The sequence below is a fragment of the Equus quagga genome, chromosome 3 (genome assembly GCF_021613505.1).
Source record: "Equus quagga isolate Etosha38 chromosome 3, UCLA_HA_Equagga_1.0, whole genome shotgun sequence".
NCBI classification, from domain to species: Eukaryota; Metazoa; Chordata; class Mammalia; order Perissodactyla; family Equidae; genus Equus; species Equus quagga.
This window is the reverse complement of record NC_060269.1, coordinates 101,350,583-101,372,767: the sequence shown is the minus strand read 5'-3', so window position 1 is coordinate 101,372,767 and position 22,185 is coordinate 101,350,583. Positions and strand designations below refer to the sequence as shown.

Sequence of the window (22,185 nt, the reverse complement as noted above, 5' to 3'; positions counted from 1 at the left end):
AAATTCAAAATTATCTAGAAATGTGGTAAAGTTATTGGGATTATTTTTAAGTTATGTATAGTGAGATGGAAGTGATAAGAATACACTAATATATGTTGTGGGAAAAAGGAAATTTGAGAGGAAAAGAAGAAAGAAAAACTTTTTTTTTCATTTTATAACTTTTACAACAAACCCTTGTTGAGCTGTATTATGACTTTGTAAAACATTTTGCACAGTCTTTGAATATTAGGACAAAAGGAGAAAATGTGCATGAATTCAGTTTGAAAATCATTCATATCTCTTTAGTGACAATGTATTTAGCAAGATTATTTTCACTTCAGAAAAAGATTAACGAACTTGTCTTAGCCTTTGGGATCCAAGAGTTCTTTTGTCTTTAATAAACAAGCCATAAAGTGTAAAATTAGACTCTTGTTCATTTCTTTGGGTTTCACTTACCCCTTGAGGATTAAAGCTGGCTTGTACAGCATGATTTTTTGGCAACAACATCACATAGTATTTCATTATTACTGGCGTCAGAATGTTCTCACCATCTGAGAAGTTAAACTGATAAAGGTGCCGAACCTAAACACACCTGTGATAGCTGAATGGGGCAGACTCAAGACAGCTACAAAACAAGGTGTGGCGTAAGGCAGTTCAGAACTGCTTCCCAATTCTAGACATGTCTGTGTTTGTCTTCTTTTTCTTTCTTTCTTTTTTTTTTGAGTGTGTTTTTAAGTGTACCTTTATACCAGATTAGTCGTATTTAATTTCATATTCCGTACTATACATGTGACAGGATGAATTTGATAAAACAATTATGAGGCAATATTCTCTGTATGTTCCTTCCAATAAGATTCATTTTTTTCACAAAGTTTTTTTTCAAAATGAATCATCTGAACACAATTTTATGTTAAGGATTTTTGAATTTGCACTTATATATTAAATTAAAATGTTGAAAACACAATTCTGACTGTTAAAATCCAGTAAGAATTTATTGATGAAGACACTGTACAACAACTTCGATAACACATTGTTTTCAAATGAGGTTCTTCCTTCATAGTACAGAGTAGCAGCTTGGAGTTTAATCTGCCTAGTCTCTCTCCATGCAAATCCAATGTGTGTGAGAGTGTGTGTGTGTGTGTGTGTTTCCTGTTCTGCCATGCTTGTTTTTTAGACACATTGCCTCATGTTTGCTCTTAGACAAAATTATGTTGCTTTCAGAGTTAAAAGTGTTTTGATCAGGCCAGTGTCTAGAGATAACAATATATTCATTCTCTGAAATGAAATTCCCTCTGAGAATGAATTCACTAATGAGAAGAGTATTTAACATTTATTGAGCCCTACTATATGTGAATCACAGTTCTACGAGCTTGACATAAGTTTAATTATTTCACTGTCATTACAATTCCATGAGTAGGAGCTATAGCTGTGCTCATTTTTACAAAGGAGGAAACTGAGGCAGAGAGATTAAGTTACCTGACCAATATCACCCTGCCGCTAAGTGGCATGGCCATGATTTGGACACAGGCACTCTTAACTCCAAAGCTTACAATCTTAACTCTAATATACAATGTCATTGAATAGTTTCATTAATAATAGTATTAATATTAACAATTGCCATTTCTTTCATACTGTTCGTGTACTGCACACGAGATTGTATGTACTGCCTATGAGATTTTGCATATGTCATGTTTTTAACATTTTATTTTATTCTCAAAATAATGCTATGGAATGTTTTTTAGCAGGGTGAAAGAGGATCAGACATGCTAGCTAACCAGCCAAGGTCATGCAGCTAGTAATTGGAAGCATCCAGATACTAATATAAGTTTTCTATCTAAAGACTAAATGCATATTACTTTTGTACCTTGCGTTTTGCAATTTTTTACTTGTTTTACATTTGTGGCTGTGTGTGTTTTTAATGATAACAGGAAAGAGTTTGAATGGTTTAAAAAGAATGTAGATTTCAGGTTCAAATAAAAGATTGAATATGATAACAAATTGTGGAAACAGAAAATATTTCTTTGAGAGGAACCATGTATCTTAGGGAAGAATCTGGATAAGACTTTTTCAGACAAAGAAAAAACTAAAATGCTTTTTGGGGATTAGACAAGTCATGTAAATGCGTAAACCAACAGAAGGCAGCAGTGGGAACTAGGTTGAACTGGAGCCTATGTGTCCTAATTAAAGATATTCAGGGGCTGGCCCGTGGTAGAGAGGTTAATTTTGCTCTCTAGTTTGGCAGCCTGTGGTTTGCAGGCCTGGATCACGGGCACAGAATTACATACTGCTCATCAAGCCATTCTGTGGTGGCATCCCACATACAAAGTAGACGAAGACTAGTATACATCTTAGCTCTGAGCCAATCTTCCTCACAAAAAAAATTTTAGAAATAAAGACATTCAAATTCTTAAAAAAGTAAAGATGAAACAAACAAAAACCCCAGCACCAATAACAACACTGAAAATTCTGTTGGCCACCAAAACTGTTTCAAAATCAAAGTTCCAGTCATGAAATTCTACTTTTCCACTTCATTGCAGACAATAATCAACATTTCATTTTTGAAAGTTACTTACTGTATTAGGAATTCAAAAACAAATAGAGGAATGACTTTATACATTTTATACATAAAGTCTTCAATCTAGTAAGAGGAACACCAATTCGTTTAAAACAACTTTCATATATCCTATGAACTAGGGAGGGCATGCCACTTTGCATGGCATTGAAACCCAGTATCCATTCTTATTCAAGTGAAAAATAATACCATGAAACCTCTAAGTGTAGATTATGCCCATTTTAGGCCACAATAACATAGGGATAAAGACAGTCATACACACCTTATGAAAACACTATTGTTCTGTTTCCACTTCATCTACTCAACAATAACTTCAGTTGCCCCTAAATTCCTCAAGGATTTTTTTCTGGAAATCATCAGAAGATATCTCAGGTCTAGTCCCAAGCTCCTGTGGTACTCTCTGATGTTCTTTCTTCAATCCCAGCTCATGGAGGCCTATCTCCTCTGTTTCCAGTGCCCACTCAGTAACCATATAATATATCCATCTAAAAACCACAACTCCTGAAATTATCAATATGCCAGTCTCCATATTTAGTAAACTATAACTACATGCAATGTGGAAAAATCTCCGAATTATAATGTTGAGTGAAAAGAAAGACAAACAGTCCACCTGTATCATTCCATTAATACAAATTTCAAAAATGGCAAACCTAATCTTTGGTGTTTGAAATCAGGACTGTGGTTTTCATTGTGGGGAATATTCACTATAAAGGAGTACAAGATAGAGGCAGGCCCTGGTACGCTGATATTGCTCTGTTTCTTGAGATATGGATCTGGTTACCCAGATATGTTTACTTGGGGAGATTTATCTGGATACTTAAGATTGTACACTCTTCTGTTTGTATGTTATACTTCAAAAAAAAGTAAAATTGCACTGACAATGGGAAATTCAGATATTGGGATAGAATTTTGTACCACTCAAATGCTATGCCTTCACCAATAGGCTGCTTTGAAAATATTTTACTTTATATTTATTTACTTTATTATATATTCCTGCTTTTTTCCGGTTTACTTTCTCTGTGTTTTGGCTTTATTGAAGAAGCCCAGTGTGCTTCAAGCCTAAGCCCCCAAAATATGTCAATGAGAACAATTCAGGCAAAACAATGGGAGAATATAGTTTTTCTTTGTACCAATCTATTTAGAAATTTAGCTTTTATTCAATGGAGAGAATAATTTCCCAGTAAATAAGCAAAAATGTTCTCAGTGAAATTGAATCTACACCAGTTGTTTAAGCTAATGAATAGTTCACTGAACAGACTGTGCTGGAAAATCACCCATTTCTTTTATTTCAAAACACAGTTCACATTTGGCTAAAGGCCCAGAGTTGAGCTGCGTAATTCACTGAACTTCCTTTCAAATTATGTTAAACCACTAGTTTCAAGTTTTATTTGCTTTTTTTTTTCATTCTCTAACAGGAATTCAATCAGTACAAAAGGAATATCTTGGTAGCTGTTATATCTATCTATCTACCTATCTATCTATCTATCTGGCAGTGACTTAGAAAGTAAGGATAGTTCATCTTCATCACTTGGAAATAGAAGTAGATAATAGAGCCATTGAAATAACTTTGGTGTTTATACAAAATGCGTAATCTGGGGCCCCAGTCCCAGCTATCGTCAGAATCTCCAGCGAAAACAATAAGAATCTTTCTTTACAAATGCTTCCAATAAACTCAGGAATTTTGACGCTCATGCTAATAGGAAAAGAGGAAGGGAGCAGAAGTAGAGGACACAAGTTGTGAGAAAATGATTTGTGCTTTCTCCTCTTTTGTTTCTCATTTTCAAAGTTGCACTTGAAGTTTCTCCATAAGATTTATGACAGCTTGTTCTCTTCCTCCCTGACTAGAAGAGAACAGGACAGAGTACAGTCAGTCCCATCTTAATGAACAGGCTGCATTAAAAAAATCTATCAATCATTTGTTTAGACTCTATGCATTTTCCCAGAGACATTCCTTTCTAATTAGTAAGTTTTCAGATCAACACTCAAAATGTACATTACCCTAGACGAGCTTGAACTATGCTATTGCCATTGTTATTTAAACAATAAAGTACGAATTATGACCTAGCTTATAGAAGAAAAGCATCCACAAATCTAACCTTCACAGATTTTCAGGCAGTGTCCCTGCAACAGGAGGCCTCTGAGAGTGGATAGCGTTTGGAATCTTTACGTTGTCAGCTTGGGCATCAAAACTAATTATGTTCATGATAGTACTTTGAAACGTAATCTAATACATAATATCTGAAGGAGATTGGATATTATTTATATACAATTCTATGTAGTGTCATATAGTGGTTAAGAATGATGTTTTAGAGTCAAGCAGGCTTAGATTTGAATCCTATTTCAAAATTTCATTTTCCTCTCTTTAAAATGTGTGTACTAAACTTCTACCAGATTGTCTGACATCCAAGAAATGATCAATAAAAGTGGTAATAAAATATACAATTGATACATATATTATTTTATTACCACATTATGTGTTATTAAGACAGTTATTTCTTCCTATAAACTAATGAGAGTAGGCTGTGGTCAACAAGAGATATGACCACCACTCTTAGGTAAGATGATAAAGAATGAGGTCCCATTTGCTTTAAGCATTTCCCAAATCCTGATGAATAAACTCATGATAACCATGGAGCCAAGAAATTTTGCAGTTGAAACTTTCAAACACATGTAGAAGTTACTTTCTATGCATTCACTAACGTTTTCTGAAAAATGCTGTCATGACATTTCCTAATTGCTACCTACATGATTAGAAAGCATTATTACCAGAATATGTGTGCAAGTATACATAACATCCTAAATGCTAAATTTAACAATACAGACTTTCTCAAGTAATAAAATTCTCACTGAGAAATTTCAATCCACCTACAAGACTGCATCTAAATTTCCATCATATTTTTTTAAAGTCTGGGATTTTTATAACTTATACTGTCATTTGCAGAGGTATTTCAATCTATATAGCCTTCCTATTCTTTTCCATGAATGGTAATCATTATCTCCTGTTGAAAATGTTGAGGACTGGACTATAATGTCTTAAATAGGAATAGTTAACACATATGGAAAATTCGACTTGGTAGCAAACAACAAAAGAGCAATGGTAACAGTAATGAAGTCAGGAACCTCTTCGCTGCTCAGTAACTTGCAAAACATATGTACATTTCCCATAAAATGTGGAAATATATATCCACAAAAAGAAGTATGAGATGTCAAAATACAAACCAGCTAAAACTCTTAATGGCGGATACAGTTACCAAATAGTCACCAATAAATTTACTATAGCAAAATAAAATAAATTATACTGTAGTTATTAAGTGGCAGCTAAAAAGGATTACCTTGCTGCTGAAAGTAGTATCTCAATAATATGGAAATTTTACTTATATGTAACATTTCCCATGATCATAAATGCACATGTAACTTGCTTTAAAAAGCCTGTATGTGAGTCCATTGATGTCCATCAGCACTTCTCTTTTTCTTTCTGGACATTTCCAGTTATTAAAAGATCTCTGAGCAAAATAATTGTATTCCTATAGCTCTCTAATTTTAAACATTTTGAATAGACTGCATTACTTTCTTTTCTGCTTATGAAAATGTTTAAAAGATACAAAGGAGAGTGTTATGCTGATTAATAGTAAAATGAAACAGCACTCAACCCTGAAAACCTTCAAAAGATTTCATCAGACAGAACAAAGGACCAGTGGGAAAGGGAGTAAAGGGCATAGATAGAGACAAATTAGGCACAGAATACATCAAAATGGGGTGGAGTATAAGGGAATAAACGACATTTCCTATCATGGAATTATCTTCTGGAACTGCCTTACATAAAAGGGAGAAACACAAAATATAATTTGAAATGATTCCTATAAATTTATGAACCTAAATATGGAAAAGTTTAAATCAATACACACATCCTCTTCAAAGCTTTAAAAATTGTTTTGGACTTTGTATTTATAGTGATAAGTATTGCACAGGTTAAACTGGTAGAATGAGCCAGTGGACACAGGGATAACAAACAATGCTGGTTTTGGTTTTGGCTGACAACATGGAGAGCACTGACCGTGCCTGAGTCCTTGAGAGTTTACAAACTATGGAAACCTTTAGAATGTTTGCCTTTTTTCTTACATCCATGCTTACATTTGAGAAAATATAATAGAAGTTAACCATTGTTACCCCCCGAGACAGCAACAGATTTAGTGTATTTTCACTGGACAAAATTCCAGTCCAAAAATCTCATGCAAAGTTCTGAGTGTGTTATCTAGATTAAAAACTGAAGACTAACTCTTTTTCAATAAAAACTAGAAATTACAAGGATAAGAATTACAGCAATTTCCCATCAGAAACCATGGAAACAAGAAGAGTGTGAAGTGAAATATTTAGACTTGAAAGAAAAAAAATGAACCTGGAATTCTATACCTAGAAAAATTAGCTTTCAAAAATGAAGGAAAAGTACTTTCCAAGACAAAGAAAAACTGAGAGAATTCATTTTGAACAGACCTTCTCTGTAAAAAATGTTAGATGATTATCTTCAGACATAAGAAAAATGATATACGTCAGAAAGTTGGGTCTATATAGAGGCAGGGAGAGCATCAGAGAAGGAATCAATGAAGGTAAAATAAAATCTTATATTTTTCTTTTTGTTAATTTATCTAAAAGATGACTGTTTGTTATAATCATAGTAACATTGTATTGGGTGATTAGAGCATGCAGATAAGTGAAATGAACAACAGCAATGTTACAAGGGATGGGAGAGAAGAATTGGGAATATTCTCTTATAAACTACATGAACTACATGTGAATTGGAATAGTATTCTTTGAAAGTAGACTTCGGTTAGTTAAAAATCTATATTGCAAACTTTGGGGTGACTGCAAAATATTTTTATAAGCATAATCAATATGCTAAGAAAGGAGATAAAATGGAGTCATGTAAAATGCTTAGTTAAAATCAGAGAAAGGTGGAAAAACAACCTCTGGCAACACTTCATATAAGCATGGTATAAACATACCAATTAAATGGCAGAGATTTTCAAAGTGTGTGTGTGTGTTTGTGCACGTGTGTGTATATAGAATATATAAAAAATATGTATATTTTCTACAAAACATACACACACATTTAAACATAAAGACCCTGAAAAGTTAAAAGAAAATGCATGGAGAAGGATATACCATTTTAACACTAGTAAAAAGAAAACTAGAGTAACTGTATTAATTTCAGACAAAACATTTTTAAGAACAAGAAAAATTATCAGGGTAAGGGGGATCATTTCATAATGATAAAAGGATCAATTTCCCAAGAAGATATAACAATCCTAAACAGATATACATCTAACAATAGAACATCAAAATTCTTGATGCAAAAATCTACAGAATTTCAAAGAGATGTAGGCAAATTTATTAGACTCACAGACTTTAATACCCTCCTATCAGTAACTGATAGATCAAGTAGGCAGAAAATTAATAAGAATATAGTTGACATGAAGAGCATTGTCAATCAACTTGATGTAATCCACAGTTACAGACTACTTCATCCAGGAAGAACAGAATAAATATTCTTCTCAAATTCACATGGAGTATTCCCCAAAATAGATTTCACTCTGAGGCAGGAAACAGATCTGAATACTTTTTAAAGACCAGAAGTTAAACAAAGTGTGTTTTTAGATGACAGTGAAGCTAAACTAGAAATCCACAAGCAAGCTGCAAAATCTTCAAATATTTGGAATTTTAACAACACTAATTTTTATTATTTCTTTTCTTCTGCTTATTTTCTCTTTAATTTTCCCTTTATTTCTTTTCCTAAGTTGGAAGCTTCAATTATTGATTTCAGATCTTGCTTCTATGCATATATACATTTATTGCTATAGATTTCCCTCTAAGCACTGCTTTCACTGCATCTCACAAATTTTGATAAGTTGTATTTTCATTTTCATTTAGTGTGAAATGAATTTTTCTTGAGACTTCTTTGACTCCTGTGTTATTTAGAAGTGGGTTGTTACAATTCCAAATATTCATTTATTTATATTTGAAGTGTGATTATTGAGGTGCCATGGATGAGGGAGTAATCACGTCAGTGCCAAATACTTGCTGACACTTTCTTTATATCACATGCTTTGGTTAGAGAAAAATAGAATGAGATTACTCTAACTTTTTTTTTTGAAAATTATACTGATGATTGTTGAATAGGAGAAATAATGATAAAATCATTGTTTTAGGAAAAATTTTGTGGCAGTTTTCTGACTGATTTCAAAGGATATCAGGTACTTCTGAATCTGGAATTCTAGTAGGACTGCTACAGTGTGGTATGAAATGTGAGCTGATGAGAGAGTGAACCACAGTGAATCAGAGAATAAAGAATGGATACGAGGTAGCAACTTGTAAGAAAGGTAAAGGAAAATCTAAATTCTACTTTTTTTTTCTCAAGTACCTAGAAAAATATTTGGGGCATAGTTAAAACTTACTCAAATTTTTTGAATAAAGTCCAGTTACAGAGATTTATTCCCACAAAGGAAAACTAGGGAAAGTGAAATTATTTCGTGCAGCTAGTGAAGGCAGTTAGTGGAACCAATCTATTACACAGATTAAAGACTAGCTCAGAGATATTTAATTTCTTTAAAAAATAGACCATAGTATCAGAAGTCCATACCACATTAATTTATTATTAATAAAGATAATAAAGCAAATAGATATATGATTGGCTTTACTTCCTTGTTGCCAAGAATATTCTAGAAAGCTGGAACTAGTTCACAATACCCCTAGGTGCTCAAGATTATCTATTACTGAACATTTTCTAAGGAACATAGAAACAAGTTTCATGCGCTCAAATAATGTATAATACATTTTATAATAAACCTCTGAAAATAACTATCTCCAGGATCATGGATATACCCCTGCTAGGAGATTTGCTGTTGGCATTAGATCAATCCCCCGCTGGTGTTGGGGAAGAGAGATGTTACAGGCTTGAGGAGCTATTGCAGCTGCAGAGGCTGATAGATATTCATCTGAGAAGGCAAAATATTGTAATCAAATTATCGTAGCTATCTCAGTTATGGCTGAAGGGGTCTATAATATGGCAGATCTCCTTTCCAGAACAAGTATGGGCCCAGGACATGCTAACAAACCTTGAGTTTGCGAACTTGGGCTTGGTATGTAATTTGGCACATGCCAATATGATCTGCAAGCAAAAGACTGCACATGGAGATATAAACAATTACATCTAAGGCAAAGCTGGAGTTGAGAAATAAATGTTCCAAGGAAACATTTTGCAAAGAGCCTGTTGATAAGCATACGTGCGGAACAGTAGATAGAAGGGACCTTGGGTCTAGAGGGCATAGTGGAGATTGAGCCTAGAGAGTCCCCCTTAGGCACCAGATTGGGAAATTTTAGCAGCAGCTATGATCTTATCTGGGGTATTCTAGGTGCTGTTAGGGGATCCAAATCTGTTCAGACACAGGATGAAGTAATTGAAATTCCCAAATGGTGACCAGAGCATGGCAATAGGTGATTCTCTGAAGTTCAGAAGAGGCTGTTGAGATCTGGAAGGACTCTTCACAGGAAACAGGTTCCAGCCCTTAGTCCAGGCTCTCAGAGCAGAGTTCCCATTCCCAGGGAAGAGCTGGAGGGAGACTAATGTAGACCTTTCACCTTTGGAGACTCAGAAACTATATTTTCAGCAATAAGAAATTTAGATACTTTCAAAATTAGGCATAGAAACAGCGTTTCTAAAAACTGAACCAAATGATCTGGAACATGAACAATGCTATCCAAGTAGAAACACTTCAAGAAGATGGGCTATGACTCAGGGAACAACATAAAACCCAGGAGACAGCAGTGGAACAGAGTGTCCTGGGTCAAGTTTTCAGAAAATGGAAACTGGGGCAGAGTTAGGAAATATATTGTCAGTGTGAGAACAGTATTTTTTAGGCCATGTTAATAGGGAGGGGAATTCAATCTTAAATCATAATATATGGAGATTGAGTAGAATAAATACTTTCTCTCTCATCAGCATTAGTCTAGGAAAAGGCAGAAATAATCTACAAAAAAGGTAGCAATTGGCCCTAACTTTAGGGAATTTAGAAGCTTTGTCTGGAGCAAAACTGAGAACTAAGTTAATGACATTGAAAAATCAAAGCTTTAAAAGCAGATTCTCTCCTTTATAAATCCATTTGATTGCCCAAGTCATATCTGTCCCTGTTTCAAAAAATTACAGGTGAGCTCTTCTTTCTTCAGATTTGCAGCTTCGGTCCTTTAAATCTCCATGCGGAACTGAAGTACAATTCCAGACATTTCCTTCTTATAAATGGCATCAAATTTCTCATTTTGGGCCACTGTGAAGTAATTCTTCCAGTCACCTGCAATCCCTAAAAATAGCAAATAAGAAAACAGCTGAAAGAATAAAACATTTCCATTATGAAGGAAACGCTAATGTATACAAATAGAAAGGTTTAGAAGAGTTAAAGAGTTAGCTTTGTATTTGAATAATTTAAAATATCAATTGTCTTATTGGTAATTCTTCCCATTTAGGCAGGTGGCTTATAACTGAACACAGTCTCACTTTTAAAGATAGATTCTGAGAAGGGCTAATTTTCTTATCTAAGTTTATGGGCTGGTACAATAGTTTCCTGAAGGAGATTCCTTTAGTGTTACTAATTGTCCTGGCTTGTGGGGTTACTACTGGACACTGGATCAGTGGACAGGGAATATTTTGTCTCATGAGTTAGTTCTGGAAACTGTACAGGGCTGGTTATCAGCACAACCAAACCAGAAATAGAAAGCTGATTTCCCAGATTTTATAAATAAGGATAGTGTGATATTTGGAGGATAATTGTTTTTTCCTGAGTTTACTAGACTTATACTTTATTTGCATTTCAGAGAAGAAGAATAGCATTAAAATCAAACATATAACATGACTGAATCATCTTTATCAAAGTAAAACTTTTGGGTTATAAATTTACATTTAACCTCTTATACTTGGATGTTTATAAATACTTATTCGAAAAATAAATTCTTAATGGACTGCCAATGTGCTTGGAGAAAACCACATACTTTTTCTGTTTATGAAATTTTAAATATATGCTATTGAACTGCAAGCTATATTAGCCCATGATGTGTTGATGAATATTTCCAGTCCTTTTAATGAAAACCTCCCCATAGACAAGGTTGCTTCCCTGGTTATTATACTTTGTTCTGTGTTCACCAGATGGCAAAAGCTCTTTGGAATGTATGTGGGGGTGGGTATATTTGAGATAATATATCTGTAAAGATGTCATTTAAAACAGAGGACACAGATATTAACAATAAAGAGTTATATATAAACTATTCAAATGATCTTCTATTTTGAGTATAAATTATATAATATACACAAACACATTCGCTTCACAAAAGTAAGGGAAGTATAAAAGTTTTTTGATAAATTCAATGTTGTCCAATGCCCAGATTTTTCTGTTTTGTTGCAATTGAAAATTGGTACAAACATTGAACGTCATCTGTCCTTTCTCTACTACCTTTACTATTGTATTATTAAATTATGACATTGATTTATCCAACATAGCATCCTTCAAGACTGACTGTGCCTGGACCTTTGTCCACACTTCATTGTGAGTCCTCTTCAGCATCCATTCACATGCATGCCTATTGCATTACATACTAAGCTTCTTAAGGCAGGCGCATGTGTCATTCATCCCTGCCTGTTCCAGAGAATATGTGCCACATATACGTGTTCATGAAGAGCTTTCCTATGTGTGGATAAATGAATGAATGGGTATTCTTTAAATGTTTATTGGATGCACAAATGAAGAAATGGATAGATAAATCTTGAACTGTTTAGACTAATAGGACTTGCTGTTTTTGTATGTATTATTTATGGTCAGAAAAATATTCCAAACACTTACATATCAGTTTCCATAATCTTCCCCAAAAGCTTGGGTCATAGGTGTTATTACTTTCTTCATATTGTCAGTGATGTAACCAAAACTTTGGCAGATTAATTAATGTGTTCAAAATCATGGATTCAGGGAGTGGCATAGCCTGGAAAAACCCTAGTTCAATCTGACCATAAAGAATCTGTTCTTTATGACTTCCAGAGGGGATGCAAGACTGTTCTTCTTATTAGACCAGCATACAGTCTTTTCTGTTGTAGTTGGTGAAACCATAGAATCCAGATAGTGAGCTTATCTTCTCTATCTCTATGCCCTAATGAGATATCATGGGATGGTATCAATTTTCATATGACTGGGGATAAAAGATTACATCCAATGATCTGGCATAAGGAGAATTTGCCTTGTTTAATGCAGGAGATATTTTCCCCCTGATTCTTCCACCAGGAGAGTGTGTGTGTGTGTGTGTGTGTGTGTGTGTATTCATCTTTGTTCAATCTTATAATGCACCATTTACAATAAAAAATTTGTTTTGCCCTCTTGTAATGGAGGTTGTTTCTGAAAATTTAAAAAAACATAATTTGAAAACACTGAGACCATTTGCTATTTTAATAAGTTATGGAGAAACATGTTTTAGAAAAAAATATAACTGCCAAAATCGAGAATTTTCATCCACGTGTTCACATGTACAATACATTCCTAAGATTATGTTTACTTCCTAGCATACCAATTGAAATTCTACCTCTTTCTCTCCAATTCAATAAAGAACATTAAAAATAGGGGGTGGCATTATTACATGGATAGCTTCGTAAATTTGTTTAATTTGTTAAATGTATTACTTTTATCATTAACAAAACGTTTTGACACAAAACACACAGGATTTACTTCAGTGGAATAAAGTTGTATTTCACCAGTGAATGTCATATTCCTCTATTATCATCTTTCTAATTTAAATTTAGATTCCACACTGCCTATAATTCAGACAGTATTTTTAGGAAGCAAAAACTTCCCATAGGGTGAAAATAATGCCCTTTTTCTTGGTGAATGCTTCTTAACAAAGTGACCATTGTTTTCTAAAGGATACAGGGTCTTTAAAGAAGATAGTACTATATCGAGTGACATTAGTTTATCACTGACAAGGAGAAAGAGGTCTATGCCAATTTAGACAAAGATTTAAGATTTAGGAACAACAAATTTGGAATAACTCACACCAGAATCAACAAAACCACTCCCATTTATCAGAGTAGTAAATAGCAGAAGAAATATGTATCAAATTCTCAAAGTATTCTGATGACAGGTTTACATGCATTATTTCCTTTAATAATTTCTAATCTAATACAGTAACTTTTTGCCACAGGCATTTTTAGTGTCCTTATTTTACAGATGAAAAACTTGATGCCAAAACTGGCTAAGTAACTTGGTAGAGATCACAAAACTAATCATCATTTCAGAGTAATTTATAAAAAATGAAAAAGGGAAATTAAATTCAGCAAAATATTCACCTTTGCGCATAAAAGAGGATTTGCTGTGATCCATCACTGCACTTGGTAGATGTGTATAATTCACCAGAGGATTGTCCTTCATCCTTTCAAATGAGGTGTGGTGGACAATCTTATCCAAAATGTCATCATTCAGGTTCTTCTCTAGAAATCTAACAATCTTCTTGATTTCCTGCTTTGGATTCTATCAGTGGGTAAAGAGATATATCCAAGAAAATGGTAAACAAGTAAATTATTAACATAATGAGAAAAACTATAATATTTATAATTTGTTTTCTTAAATGTTGATTCTGAATATTGAATTCATATTTGGTTGGGTCTGTTAATTTTTTTCAAAATTTAATCATAAAAAATCAATAATTTATGTTGAGCAAAAGTACAATGGAAATATTTTGTTTATTCTAAATCTTGCATTTTTAGTTTATATTCAAAGTACAATAAGAACAAGCTTCGAGCTAAATAGTAACAATATTTAGAGAAAAAAATCACAACAGCTATTTTAAGCTCAATTTGTAATCAGATTTGAACTGTGAATGTTTTAGGCACCTAGTATCTTTGTATTCTTCCTGACTTTATTTTCCTGTTCTTAATCAAAATTTCTTTCTTGTGTTTAATAATATTTAAAAAAGTAAAAGTAATAATAAACAACTTAAAGTATATTTGCCTCTATAAATACTGATTAGACCTTGGTTGCACATAAATAATTAAAAATAAACTCCAATGAAGTTGCAAAGATATCAAGACCTAAATTATTCATTAACCATGGAGGATAAAAAAAAATCTGAGGAATGGATCATTTTAAAGATTCCAATGACATAAACTTAATATTGGAAATTTTTAAGAAGCTAAACTAAAATCTGCATGGATATGTCTACAGAGATTTGAGGAGGTAATATCTAAGTGATTTGAAAAAGATAAGTCAGAATTTGATAAGTCAGAAAGATGCGGGGTGCTGAGATGTTGAGAAGTGAATTTCAAGTAGAGAAAATAGTTAAAATTCTTGGAGGTATAAGGTGTCATGGTGTGTTCAAGGGAGAGAAAAAGCAAAGTGGTTGGAGTAGGTTTGAGTTGTTCATAGGAGTGAGAGAGACTATAAAAGTAGGAAGATGAATTGAGATAAAATTGAGAACATCCTTGGATGTCCTGGTGAAGGGTTAGGACTGTTATCTGTTATGCAGTAGAGAAGAAACAGCATTTAAGAATGTGTCTTATTAGCTGTATGTGTGTACATGTACACATGTGTGTATGTTTTGGCAAAGAATTCCTTATAAGGGAAGGCCTCCATGAGAAGACATCTGTGAGAGAAGAATGACAATGCTACCTAAGGGGTGTTAGTGGTTAGAATGAGTAAAAGGTCAGAAATGATGATAGTGGAGAAAAGGCCAAAAGAAAAGTTAGTAGTGGTACTAGGAAAAAGCATAGATGGACAGGCAAATAGTAATTTCTGTTAGGGATTCAAAGTGTTTAGAGAATAATATGGCCACTGCCAAAGTATCAATGATGATTTTAGTTTACAGACCAGCAGAAGTTAAAGCAGAGAGTGCTGGCTCCTATTGACTCTTCTTGTGCTATATTTCTCTTTCACCTCACTGACAGAGAATTTATGGAGATACTCATAAACCTGATGTAAATTAAACTTCTCTCTGAATTTTTTTCTTGATATATAATTATAATTTTGTTCTATAGTTGTTATATTAAACCTCATTATAAAACATTGTCTAAAAATGACTGTATGACAGGAGAAAAACATTATCTACTAAATATGATGTATGTAGAGTGTTTGAGTGGGATTCAAAATATCTAGATATGCTTATAAAGCTGATTAGGCCAGACTGTAAATCAATATGAATGAGTTGATTTGAATAAAACAGTTTAGATGCATGCGGAGAGAAATGGTTGACACGAGAGTGTCACATGGGGGACAGCATGGTGTGTGACTCAGAATTTGGATACTAGTCTAGCCAAGGAGATGTATTTTCCCATCCTATGGGGAGAAGAGACTATATTCAGAAGCTAAAATTGCTCTTTTGATAACACTAATGAATGCTATCCTGGTGTCCATGAAGTAAAGAGAGATACTTGGTACAGAAGGACAACTTTTTCTCTTATGAAGAATTCTTAATTTAACTCTAGCTAATTAAACGCTCAAGGAATATGACCACTTTTTAAAAGCGCTTTTATAAAATTCAGTTTTGCAACCATGTATTGCCAGCAACTTGACGTTAACTGCCTCAAGTCCTGCATAAAGGTGCAATGGTAGGGTTTAGACAGCAGATTCTTATAGGCTGCAAACAAGTGTGATGGAAGGTGGGAGCCTGGGCAGAGCAGGAAAACTCTCTTTTTGATAAGATGTGAGAAATGCTCTGGGGGGGGGGGTCTCAGCAATGCTTGGAGCAAGGGAGAGTTTACATGGGGCATGATTTCTGTTATGCAAAGTGGGATTGATTTCTGTCACACAAAACTAAAGTGTTTGTTATTACTGCTCACTCATTCATTCAAGCAATGAATTATTCATACAACAGGTAATCATTGAGGCCCTATTTACTTGGTGGGTACTATACTAGGTACTGCAGATGCAATTACAACAACAATAGATATTGTACCTTCTATTATGAATCTGAAAGTCTAAAATTATCTTCATTTGCATGCTCAGGCTTTTACAACTAGAGGAACATGGTTTCCACATAGTTCCCTGTGTGTGTGTGTGCGCGTGTGTGTGCATGTGTGTGAGTGAATTTGGCTAATTTAAGTAGAATAGCCCCAGAATAGGCCTGGAACTTTGCAGTAGTATTTGACCTAATAGTAGTTCATACAAGAGACTAGATGAACACTTATATGAGTCCCTGAACCAAGAGGAAGATAGTAAGAAAGTAAAGTTGGGGGACACATTTGAAAGATATAATAGCTAGAGCATGTGAACCAGTGAAATGTTCAGGATACAGTAGAACCATATCCACTATATGGAGGCCAATGAGAATAATTTGCTTTCAAATGGACAAATAATATCATTAACCGAAAGAGAGAATAAAAGAAGAAAAGGGTTACATGTTGGAGAAAGGAAAGCAAGATGAGTTTAGTTTTGAACATGTTAAATTTGAGGGTCATTTTAATAAAAGCATGGGTTTGAATTCAGGGTAGAAGTTAAAATGCAGTTTTTGGGGAGTCATCAGCACATAAATAGTTTCAGCAACAGTGGGTATGGATGTAATCATCGAAATACAGCAAACAGCTCAAAAAGAAGAATGACTAAAAGATAGATGGAGATCCACAGGAAAATCATGAGAGTGTGATAATCTGTTAAATGTAGGAAAGAATTTCAAAAGGAAAAGGTGCTCAAAATAAACACAATGGTTAAAAATGATAAGAGGAATAAAAATGTGGTTGATTTCACAATTAGAAAGTCATTAATGATCTTAGCAAGATTTGAGTAAGAGGGCATGGAGAATAGGTAAAGCAATCATACCATTTTGGACTCCATAGATTAAGCTGAAAAATATATATTAATATATAAGTATATATTAATCCTTTTACCCCAGAATGTAGTAGAGGAATTATCCAGAATGAATTTCTACCATTTTACCTCTTTCAGATCTTCATAGTGCAAGAAAAGTATTGGATGTTCTTCCTTTTTCTTCCACCAGCTCTTAACATGATTAAACCAGGAACCATAGGCCACTAAAACCAGAGAAAGAGTCTATTTCCATAGCATTCATCAAATTAAAGATTTGCTTCTGAACAATATGTCAAATTGTAAAAACATTTTGGGAAATGTTTTAGTAACAAGGGAACTGAGAATATAAGGCCAATTAAAAAAATAAAATCAGCCATTATTGATATACAAAAAATCAGATTAGAAAAAAAATATAAAGTACAAAGGAAGAATTTCAAATGAAAATACATTGACCTCCAATACGTTATATTTAGCCTCACACAGAAGGAAATTATGCTTTTATGAAGTAATCATATCAATTATTTATCTGAGTACCATAAATATATATATAATAGACGTAACTAATGATTTGAGCAAGTTAATTTCTATTGTGAGCAGGAACGGAGAATGGATTTCTAACAAATGAAATAAACTTGAGAATATTTTTATTAAGCCAGTGTTTAATACCAAGTTTGTATATTGTATGTCATAGTAAAATATTAGATTTATTTGATGTAATTTTTAATAGAATTTTAATGTACTTGTTACTGACTTGGAAAAATAAGTGTTTTGAAAGGAAAAAGTCATACTAGTTACAGTTAATAATATTATTAATAATAAAATAATTACTTATTAATTTTAAGCCAAGGCCTACCTACCCTTTCCAGTCAAGAATCTCTCCAGATATTCTCCCCAGGTGCCAGGAAAAGGTTCCATATTATTCATTAAGTCAAAATGGTAATATGAGACAGCAACATCCTTGGCATTTCGAGCCAGATAAATCATCTGCAGGGGCAGGAGGAAGAAAATTAAATGGATAATATTGTATTTAAGAAAAAAATTAACATACAGGCAAGTAAAACAACATATTTGAAATCTATGAAATTAAAAAATAGGAAAACATTAGAGAAAATTAATGAAACAAAAAACATCTCTTTTTAAAAAATCAATAAGATTGATAATCACCTAGCAAGTGACAAAATAAAAGAGAGAAGACACAAAAAACTAATATCAAGAAAAAAACAGGTGGTATCATGAGAAATCTTGCAATTATTACACGAATAATAAGAGTATGAAAAGATGCTCCATATCATATGTCATCAGGGAAATGCAAATTAAAACAATTTATTAGAATGATTAAAATTCAGAACACTGACAATATCAAATCCTCGTGAGGATGTGGAGCAACAGAAATCCTCATTCATTGTTGGAGGGAATGCAAAATGGTACAGCTCTTTGGAAGAAACTTTGACAATTTCTTAAAAAAACTAAACATACTCTTACCGTACGATCTAGCAATTACACTACTTGGTATTTACACAAAGAAGCTGAAAAATAAAGTTTACCCAAAAACTTGCAAATGGATGTTTATAGCAGCTTTATTCGTGATTGCCAAAACTTGGAAGCAAGCAAGATGTCCTTCAGTAGATGAATGGATGAATAAACTGTGGTACTTCTAGACAACAGAATATTATTCAGCACTAAAAAGAAATGAGCTATCCAGCTATGAAGAGACATGGAAGAACCTTAAATGCATATTACTAAGTGAAAGAATACAGTTTGAAAAGGCTGTATGATTCTACTATATGATATTCTGGGAAACACAAACCTTTGGAGGCAAGAAAAAGATCAGTTGTTACCAGTGTTGGGGGGAAAGAGGGATGAATAAGTAGAGTATAGAGGATTTTTAGGGTAGTGAAACTACACTACATGATACTATAATTGTATGTATATGTCATCATACATTTGTCCAAATCCATAGAATACACAACACAAAGAATGAACTCATAAAAATTATGGACTTTGGATGACGATGTGTTAGTGTAGGTTCATCGGTTGTAACAAATGTACCACTCTGGTGGGAAATGTTAATAATGGGGGTTCTATGCACGTGTAGAGGCAAGGATATACGGGAAATCTCTTCACTCTCCTCTCTATTTTGCTGTGAACCTAAAATTGCCCTAAAAATAAATAAAATTTCTGTAAAAAAATGTTTGTTAAAAGAAAAAATAAGAAGGGAATATTATAAAAACCTTTTCATTACAAAATTCGACAACTTGGGATTCCTCACACATCACAAGCTAGTAAAAGTCAGCTAAGATGAAATAGATAATTTGATTATCACCATATTTATTGAACAAATTGAATTTCATATTTAAAAGTTTCCAAAATCAAATATCCAAGCACAAATGTCTCACTGGAGAATTTTACCAAACAATCAAATAAGAACCGACATCCTTATGTTGAGTTTTCAAAGAATGAAAGAATGTTAGGGACACCTGGGAATGAAAGTAACAATATTGTGCTGAGATAAAGAGCCTATTGCTACGTAAATATGGAAAATTTGAGTATGTAGGTTTAGACTAAAATATATATATTTTTAGTTGAAATACTTTCTCATGTAGCTTAGTTCTCATGGTAACAAGTAAATGAAAGATTTGAGCAGTTACTTACTATGTGAGTGAATAAAGGGGTCGGGAAACATTAGAAAATTGACTTGCAGCCTAGAATATACCTTGCAGTTGTTCTCCCAGAAAGACTTAGGAAGGAGATCAATTGGTAGATGTGTCTTCACAAGGCGGGGTGATGGATTCTTCTCTAATTGTTCTATACCTGGGAAAATTTAATTTGGTGTTTAGAGATATTAAAGTCTTTACAGAGCCTTCATTTCCTGATTTTCTCAACCAACTTTTCAAAATATTTTTGAGCAGTTTATAAGGCTGCTAAATTTTGAGCCAATCACAGGCATGACTTATTTTGATTCAAAGAGGCAATATTGTGTAATCGTTAAAGGCCTACATTCTGAGGATAGCCTCCTAAGGTTCAGATTCTATGTCTATCACTTCCTCATTTCGAGACATTTGAAAGTATCCCAATCTCTATGCTTTACTTTCTCCACCTCCAAAACAGGAAGGAATAGTACCAACCTTAGCAATTTGGAGTTTCATCATAGCTGTGCATTACTATAAATGATTATAAAAAAGTTTTCTGAGTGTTAAAGAGATAGGGATAATTGGTAATCCTCACATGGGCTATTGTTTTGCATCAGCTATTATAGTATGGATGAGGTTATTTTTGCATAGCATCAGCTATTGTATCTGCATTTTCATTATTTACTTTATGTATCGTATATATGTGTAATATATATATGTATGCAAAATGAAAATGTTGTGCAATCTTTAGGTGTTAGCTGAACTCTCCAAAGTCATACAACTAATACGTGGTAGGACTTGGATAGAAATGAAGTCTTTGAATGAGAGATATATGGCCTGTCCTGAGGCAGAAAGTTTCCATTTATTTTCTACGTTCAGAATTAGGAAGATCTCAGTGGCCTGGATCTCACTAGATAAGTGACTTGGCCAATCTGAAGGCACTTTCGGGGTGAAAGCGTACTCAAAGAATTTTTGACATAGACTAGGGAGAGATGGGCTAGCCCCCTTTATTTTTTTTTTAAGATTTTATTTTTCCTTTTTCTCCCCAAAGCCCCCCTGGTACACAGTTGTGTATTTTTAGTTGTGGGTCCTTCTCATTGTGGCATGTGGGATGCCGCCTCAGCATGGCTTGATGAGCCGTGTCATGTCCATGCCCAGGATCTGAACCCACAAAGCAGAGTGCGTGAACTTATCCACTCAGCCACGGGGCCGGCCCCTGGGCTAAACCTTTTAACTTACTATTCTTTTAATGGACCAGTGGCTTTTATCTCATCCAAGATATATCTTTAATGGTGTCGTTTCCTTTAGTCTCCAACCCTTAAAATCTCAATTATTGTTGTCTTCTCCTTCAGGTTTCACATCCAATAAATCTAAAAGTCTCACGCATTTTTTCGCGATATACTTATATCCAGTCTGACTTCCAGATTAAGTGTTAATCCTACATTATCTTCCCACGTTTTGCATATGAAGGCACACCTGCACAAAATTGTAGCTGACTCACTCATTCAAAGAAATTTTATGCTTCAATTGTTTAGAATAATTTATGACATGTGCTAAGAAGCCACTCAGTCTCTCTCTAGTAAAACATCTTTTTAAATGTTCTACATAACAATTATTTTTGTTTACTAGTCTATTTACTTATTTGTTTGTTTATTGTCAGTTCCCATGCCTCTTCCCCAACCCCACCCCCAAACACACACACTAGAATGGGGATTCTATAAGAGCAGGAATGTCATTTATTCAGTTCACCAACGATTATTCTGTGGAGAACAATGCATAGCACATGCTGTATTAAGAAGAACTTAATATCAGTGCAGATAGGGTTGGCAAACTTAGGAAATAAAGATGTAAGTATCCCAGTTAAATTTGAATTTCAGATAAACAACAGAATCCTTTTAGTGTAAATATCTCTCATGCAATATTTGGGAAGTACTTATGCTAAATAAAACAACAACTTATCTGAATTTCAAGTTTAATTGGGTATCCTGAATTTTATCAGAAACATTATTTCTACACATTTAAAATTCCACCAGATATTTCATCATGCTTCTACTGGCCTGGAAGCTACAACGACTTTACCTACTGACAAATAAAAATGGCCAGTAATAGGATGTAGTGGAGTATATGAGGAAGCCATTTGGTGTAAACCTAATTCGGCCTGACCTTGTCTTTCCAAAAGGGCCTGACTGAG

The 22,185-nt window shown here is 33.8% G+C and overlaps 1 protein-coding gene across 3 annotated transcripts in view; it reads right to left on the bottom strand.

Annotated features, from left to right (window-relative positions):
• Positions 1-9,053: 9,053 nt before the first annotated feature.
• The window catches only part of SULT1B1 (sulfotransferase family 1B member 1), a 22,804-nt gene continuing 9,672 nt past the window's right edge, over positions 9,054-22,185 (bottom strand). For all 3 annotated transcript variants that reach the window (XM_046656821.1, XM_046656822.1, XM_046656823.1), the window contains 5 exons: positions 20,078-20,175; positions 18,222-18,348; positions 17,494-17,588; positions 13,917-14,097; positions 9,054-10,899 (listed from right to left, as the gene is read on the bottom strand). In XM_046656821.1, the coding sequence (XP_046512777.1) occupies positions 10,787-10,899; positions 13,917-14,097; positions 17,494-17,588; positions 18,222-18,348; positions 20,078-20,175 (614 nt within the window). In that variant the 3' untranslated portion in view covers positions 9,054-10,786. The remainder of the gene's footprint in view (positions 10,900-13,916; positions 14,098-17,493; positions 17,589-18,221; positions 18,349-20,077; positions 20,176-22,185) is intronic.